Source organism: Anomaloglossus baeobatrachus, unplaced genomic scaffold (assembly GCF_048569485.1).
Source record: "Anomaloglossus baeobatrachus isolate aAnoBae1 unplaced genomic scaffold, aAnoBae1.hap1 Scaffold_3422, whole genome shotgun sequence".
In the NCBI taxonomy this organism is placed as follows: domain Eukaryota; kingdom Metazoa; phylum Chordata; class Amphibia; order Anura; family Aromobatidae; genus Anomaloglossus; species Anomaloglossus baeobatrachus.
The window spans coordinates 1-7,819 of NW_027442792.1; the positions used below are offsets into that span (position 1 = coordinate 1).

The 7,819-nt window shown below is 38.7% G+C and overlaps 1 protein-coding gene across 1 annotated transcript; it reads right to left on the reverse strand.

Moving 5' to 3' along the window:
• Nucleotides 1-1,982: 1,982 nt before the first annotated feature.
• On the reverse strand, nt 1,983-5,999 carry LOC142271993 (uncharacterized; the record flags this gene model as incomplete). Its single annotated transcript, XM_075332489.1, has 1 exon — nt 1,983-5,999. A coding segment is annotated over exon 1 (4,017 nt), but the record flags the coding sequence as incomplete, so codon positions are not given.
• Nucleotides 6,000-7,819: the final 1,820 nt, after the last annotated feature.

Consider the following 7,819-nt stretch of genomic DNA (forward strand, 5'->3'; position numbering starts at 1 on the left):
GGATTGACTTTAAACAGACCAGCAAAAGAACAGGACAGGACTGCGATGGCGACGAATGATCGTGATAGACCTCGCAAATTTTTTTTTAAAAAAAATACCAGGAAAAATGCCGCATAATGCCGCCGGGGATAGATGCACCTTCAATTTCAAATACAATTCTGTTTGACATTGTGAGATCCAGCATAAAGAGACACTGGCATTTGTTGAAAAACGATAAAGACCTTAGAGCCCTGGTTAAAGAGGGTCCCTTGGTATCTTACAGAAGAGGCCATAATTTAGTCGACCTTTTGGTAAAAAATAGATTCGTGCCCACAAAGGAAAAGACATGGTTAGACAAGAAAAAAATTAAGGGTAATTTTAGATGTGGGAATTGTCCTTTCGGTTCGGCCCATAAAACGGGGGATGTAATAAGTGGGGTGTGAGTACCTCAGGGTTAATGATTTCATATCGTGCAAGTCCACTTATATAGTGTATGCATTATTCTGCCCCTGCAATTTTTATTACATTGGAAAAACTATCCGGCCCCTTTACGTCCGTTTTAGGGAACATTGCAAATCCTTAATATCAGGGATAGGTTCAGCAAGACTTATTAAACACATGCAGGAATGCCATAATAGTAATTCCAATCTACTTTCTTTTGCTGGTCTGTTTAAAGTCAATCCTAGCAGCAGAGGCGGCGACACGCACCGCACGCTGTTACAAAAAGAATCCAGATTGATTCTGGATCTAAACGCAATGGGACCGCTAGGTTTGAATGACAGAAACGACTTGTCAGTTTTTCTTTAAAGACCTTTTTTTTTTTTTTTTGGCATGTCGACTATATGACATCCTGACTGTGACACCCTTGTTTTGCTAGCACTATCTGATCATGGCATTGATTAATAGCTACTGTTTTGCATTTTAACATTATTGCATACATTGTCTCTGAAATTTTTTTTTTTTTTTTCACTAATTTAAAATAATTTCTACTGTTTTTGTGCTCGCTGTACTGTACATCAGAATTTTGTTCTGTTCTTGTAGGGATTGTGATTCTGTCCGCCTTTTGTATATTATTGTATTTTGAGAGATATGTGTATTAGACTGTGATATGTTAATACCCTTGAAGTCTTCACCTGTTTTTTGCAGCTACTAATTGTATACTTGCATTTGCATTTTAAATCACTCTGCTAATGCAGTACCCACACAATTTGTGTTAAAAGGGCGGTGCTGCATGGCAGTTTGCACTGGACCCATGGAAGCTAAGTTCTAGCGAAACGGCACGCCGTCGTCCGGCGTTGTATGGCTTGTCTCACCCTCCCCACCGCTTGTACCCTCATGTTTCCCCTGCAATAAAGACTGAGTGATATGGTGAGCATCTGGAGTGCGACTTTCTTTCTCCTTTGGATATATATATATATATATACTAGAAGGTGGCCCGATTCTAACGCATCGGGTAGTCTAGAATGTGTATGTTTGTTAGCAGATTGAATAATAATGTAATAAATTGTTTGGATGGGTTAGTTTTAATTTAGTATTCTTAAAATAGTTTATTGGTTTAAGAATGACAAATAGAACAAACAATTTTATTTTCAATAATTTATTAGATAATGAATTGGTTTCAAACTATCAATACATATATTTCATATACTATAAATGGTTACAATTTTTTTTGTATGAGAGGAAAATGAAAGGATGGGAGGGGTAAGAATATTTTATTAGGGAAGAAAGCAGGGGAACAATGAGGTAAGTGGGTACTATGGAAAGAGGTTGTGGAAACATTCCTGGTTATTTAGTTCATGTTAAATATTTTTATGATCGGTGATTAATATGAACAGTTTTAATAGATGAGTCTAATGTTTAATGATGTCCATGGCTTGTAATGAAAGAAGGTTATGAACAGTGTAAAGTTAATTAAAAATATTTTTATACACCACATTTTGTGTAAAGATCTTTTCACTCTCTTTAAGTAACTTTCCTTGTAAAGGTGTGTCAAGAACTTGTACTTTGACGTTGCATCTCATTGTCACTCTTGAAAACGCAACGTACAGTTGTCCATGGCCAAAAACTGGTTCAGGTAGATATATGCCAACACGGTGTAGAGTTTGGCCTTGTGACTTGTTTATTGTCATGGCAAATGCAGGTTTTAGGGGAAACTGACGACGGCGAAGTTTAAATGGAAGGCGAGTGTCTGAAGGACATATATCAATACGTGGAATTAACACTTCCTTTTCTTTAGCTGATCCAGTGATGACTCTTGCTTGAATAAGGTGTGAATACATTCCAGTCACAATAAGGCGCGTTCCATTACATAGTCCTTGTTTGGTATTTAGATTCCGGAGCAACATAACAATGGTTCCAATTTTAAGTTGAAGTATGTGGGATGGCATTCCTGATGGTGTTACACTGTTTAAAAATTCAACGGGATAATGTTCACGTTCATCTTCATTATCTACATCGATTGAATCATCACTTTTGTACAACTTATATTCACCTGGCATGCGATCCATTACACGGGAATTTAGTAGAGTAACGTCTTCATTTTTGGCACAGAGAATTGCATAGGAAGAGGCTTTGTTAACATTGTTTTTGTCGTTAATATCAATGTTCAAACGTTGTCCAAAAACCTCAGTTACAATGCAGTCTTTACATAACATGTCTTCAGGTATTTCTATAATGTCTTCTCCAAGGTTATATTGATTGGTAAGTTCACCGTTACCAAGTTTCAGAAGCCATTTGCTGTAATCTGGATCAGTAGATCGCATGTTGTTAATTAGTTGGAGTTTGGTAAAGTTTTTCCAAAGTTCTGACATTTTTAAGCTGGACTCAATAATATCTGTTCTTGTTCCACTTGGTATAACTGGAAGGCATTGTCGAAAATCTCCCCCAATAACAAACACTTTTCCACCAAATGGAATTACATTTTTTTCTGCTACCTTTGTGGTCATTACTTCACGTAGAAGTCTGTCAATTAAGGTCAAAGCATATTTGGAGGCCATAGTGCATTCGTCAATTATTAAAAGACTTGCATTTTGTAAAAGTTTTCCTGCTACTGTATCTTGTTTGATTCGTGAAACGGATATTTCATTGACTGGAACTGGGATGCCAAATAGTGAATGCATAGTGCGACCTTCGTTTAATAGATTTGCTGCAATACCTGTTGTAGCAGATGTCAACACTTTTTTTCCCAACCCTCTAACGTGATGTATTAAAACATCATAAAGGTATGTTTTGCCGCTTCCTCCAGGACCGTCAATAAAGAAACATTTAGGGTTCGCATTTCCTTGGTTAAGAATGGCACTTAAAATGGTGTCATATGCAATTTGTTGTTGTTCATTTAAGGAGATTCTCAGCTCTGTTGCTAACAATAATTCTGAAGATTCATTATACTGCGGAGCTTGTGGAAGTTGTATTTCAGGGTGTGGCAAATTAAAGTCAGCATACGTTTTTCCATGTAGTAATAAAATATTTTGGACATCTTGCATGGCGTAAGCTTCACATTTGCAACAATGACCAGTTTGGTTGTGAAGATGTAAGCAGTAATCTTCAATTAGATTTTCTTTGAAAAGTGTCCAAAGTTGATCAGGGTTTGTAGGGGGGCCAAACACGCAAATGTAGGCAAACAATTCACGAAGTTGCTTAGGCATATGTAGGGTTACTGCGTCTTGTAAAGTAAGTTTCCAAACTGTATCATCAAATAGAAGTCCCAAAGCCAAAGCTGCAGCTTTAAATGTATCATGTAATACTCCATGAACGGTTTTTAAATGGTTATAACTTGTAGCTCCTCTGACATGCAGTAGTAAGAGGCGAAGGCAATATCTTTCTTGATCTTTGAGACTAACAGTATACATGCGTCCAATTATTGTGCTTACTCCACGTAGTCTTGGATTCCAAGTTTTTTTCCAAACATAATGCTCTGGAATCTCTCGATACAAATATTGCCTTGCATTTTTATCTCGTTGGTTTAGCAAAAACCATTCTAGTAATGTTGAGGTTGTGGTTAAAGTTTTGGACACATCTTCGACTTGAGCATCTTCAAAAAAATAAAGTTGTTGTTGATGTGGTAAATGAATAGCTAATCGTATAATGGCATGGGACTGTGAATGCATTGGAAAGGCAAATATTCGCCACGCAGCTTCGGGAGCACTGACATATCTTGAGTCTACAAAAGTTGAAGATTCATCATGGTTCAGAGTTTTCTGTTGGATTTCGACATTAGCTTTGTCATGGCCTTTGTAGATATACTTAAAAAGATATTTAACACTTTTGATTGAACCACAGATTTCCACGTTGATGTGACAGTTGTAGCGTTTTAGTAGGTATGGATTGTATGGAACTATCCATGAGTTATTGATATGTTTATTTTTGTGAACAATGTTCTCAATATCTTGTCGTCGGTATGATGGGTAGCCATCTAAATCTTTAACAGTGTGCTGTTTTAAGTCCTTTGGAAATTTTTTAGTACATTTTCCATTTTGCATGCATGGACTTGCTGGATTAAGAACTCCACATGGACCATGAACCATATGAGACACTACAATGTCATAGAGCTCTGGATATTGTTGTTGGTTAGGAATCTCAGCCCATACTATGTTGTCGATGTCTTCCTCAGTGTGAATCTTAGAATTGGTGTCTAAGATAAGGAGAATATGTGCATGTGGTAGACCTCTTTTTTGAAACTCGATGACATGAACCATTGCTATGACTGTTCCAAACAGGCCATTTTTGATGTCTTGTAAAAGGCTTTTTAGTTTTAGCCGAAATATGCGTGCAACTAAGTCAGGCCTATGTTCTACGTGTTGCCATGGTTCCAGATGCTCGGTGATTTCAACCCATTTGGGATTACAGGTCATGGTAACAATAATGTCTGGTTTTCCATACTTAGTGACTATTGCCATTGCATCTTGATAACGTTGTTGCATGTTGCGGGGGCTTCCTTCAAATGACGAAGGTAGAATAACTGTTTTGCCAATAGGTATTCCCTTTTCAATTGATTTTTGTTGCAAATGTTCTTGAAGAACACAGTAGTCTTCTACTTTGAGGATTTTTTGATTTTGTCTTATGTAATTCAGGCGATTAGCTTCTATTTTAACATATGCATCTACTAAGTACTGTTGTGTTAGTTTTCCACCGTTTAAAATTGGATTAAAGTGATTGCGGACAGAGAGTTGAAAACTGTAGTATTGCAGTTGTGTTATTCTTCTAGTAGTACCTTGTTGTTGTAGGTTTTCATGCCAGCCTTGATCACCTCTTGGAAAGAAAAGCGGATATAGAAGAGCATCAAGGTTGCTGTGCAAAATGCTAATCCGCTGTGTTTTAGGAAGTAAAGGGTTGTTTTTGTCTGGGTGAAGATGAACTAATATATCCCTGTTAAAAGGAGGCTCTCCATCATCATTTTGGAAAACTACTGCGACCTCACTAATGCGTGGTTTGTTGTATCGCCGTGGATCTTGTCCACGTTCTTGTTTAATGGCCATGACAATAGAAGGCATTGAAGTTCCATATGTGATAGCCTTCTGTTCTTCTTCGGCTTCTACGTCTTTTAGCATGCGATATGCAGCTGCAAATGGATTGATTTGTTGTAAAAGTTGTGCAATTTGATGCATCATTTCAGTATTACACTTTTTGTTTTCGTGAACAGTCAGCCGTTGTTCTGTTGCTTCATTTGGATCCAAAATGTATAATTGAGCATATTTTGGAGTTTGGCCCATTTCTGGATGAAGTGTCCCTGTGCGGTGGTAAATTTGACCATGAATTTTAAAACAATACGGGCCAAATCCTGGCGGCGGTGCAATATTGGCTCCAAATGAAGCAAATGCATGTGAACTGTTGATGCTTCGGATATTGTCCATAAAATTTTTACTGTGTGGATGACTTCCTTTCATCAATTGCTCTAACAGATCTGAGTATTGAGGTATGGGCAACTGAATTTTCCCTTTTTGGCAGCATTGAGTGAACAGATTGTCTGCTGGTTTTTCATCGGTAAAATTGTGCGAGTTGCATTTGGAGCAGAGTGAATTCATCTTTCCACAGTAATGCTGAATAATTGTATTTTCATTATGTGTTCTGCTGGCTGTAAAAAGTTGAATATTGTGTTGAGTTTGGCTGAGATGGTAGATCATTCTTTTGTGATGAATTAGGCGATCATGTTGTTGTCTTTTTAGTTTGGAAGATGGGGATTCCTGTCTCCGTTGTTGGCTGTGGGCTTCTGCATCCTGAGCTTGTCTTGCAGCAGTTTGTTGTGGTGTCTCTTGTTTTCTACGTTGTGTGTGAGCTGTGGCATCTTGTGCTTGTCTGTCCACAGTTTGTTGAAGTGTCTCTTGTTTTCTACGTTGTGTGTGAGCTGTAGCATCTTGTGCTTGTCTGTCCACAGTTTGTTGAAGAGTCTCTTGTTTTCTACGTTGTGTGTGAGCTGTAGCATCTTGTGCTTGTCTGTCCACAGTTTGTTGAAGAGTCTCTTGTTTTCTACGTTGTGTGTGAGCTGTGGCATCTTGTGCTTGTCTGTCCACAGTTTGTTGAAGAGTCTCTTGTTTTCTACGTTGTGTGTGAGCTGTAGCATCCTGAGCTTGTCTGTCCACAGTTTGTTGAAGAGTCTCTTTTTTTTCTACGTTGTGTGTGAGCTGTAGCATCTTGTGCTTGTCTGTCCACAGTTTGTTGAAGAGTCTCATGTTTTCTACGTTGTGTGTGAGCTGTGGCATCTTTTGCTTGTCTGTCCACAGTTTGTTGAAGAGTCTCTTGTTTTCTACGTTGTGTGTGAGCTGTGGCATCTTGTGCTTGTCTGTCCATAGTTTGTTGAAGAGTCTCTTGTTTTCTAAGTTGTGTGTGAGCTGTGGCATCTTGTGCTTTTCTGTCCACAGTTTGTTGAAGAGTCTCTTTTTTTCGACGTTGTGTGTGAGCTTGAGCATCGTGGGCTTGTCTATCGGAAATTTGTTTAGGTGAGGCTTTGTGTCGACATAGTCTTTGAGAATTAGCTTCTCTGGCTTGTCTTTCAGTAGTTTGTTGAAGTGTCTCGATGTTGCGACGTTGTTGTCGCATTGATGCTGCTGCTATTTTTCTATCATGTTCGCTGGTGTATTTTCGCTTACGCCCCCTTGTAAGACAGAGCTCGTCAAGTATTCTTGAGTGAAGCTGTAAAAGGCAGACAGATAGACGAAATAATACAGTTAGACTGTTGAGTGAAGTAAAGGATTTTTTTGTTAGAGTACTGTGCATGAGAGAAGGTGTTGAGTTGACTTGTGAGAGCTATGTTGCACTGTGTTACTGAGCAGGTCTTTACAAATGTTGCTGAAAGTATGTTACTACATGGTTTACATTATGTGTGTGTTCCACGTGGAAAAACTGTAGGAGTGTGGGAGTGTTTATCGTTGTGTTGTGACCTTCTTTGTGGGCTACGATACAGCAAGGTATGTGATGGGTAGAAATCTGGATAGTTTTTTGCGTTGTTAGTTGCCTCCATTTGTAATGTAAGGCAGTTGATGTGACAGTACTTGTCCCGTTGCTAAGGGGGCGTTGGCTTATAGAGAATGCATTGGGGCATTAATTTATCTGCGCAGGCAGATGCAAACTGGAACCAATGGAGGCAAGACATGTTAGTGAGGTGGGATGATTTTGGTAGTTACTATGTGTATTTTGTGTGTGTCCATTCTCTTCTTCTTCTGACTTACCTCTTCATTTCTAATTTCTTGTGGTGTCTCCTGTTGTGTTGGAAGTGCGGGAGGTGATACTTCCAAGGCTTGTCTGTTGTCCTTTTTTTGAAGATTATCTTGGTGTAGCTGTTGTGTGTGAGCCGTACCCTCGTGGGTTATTGTGCAGGCAGTTTGTTTACGTGTGTCTTGTTCTGGAG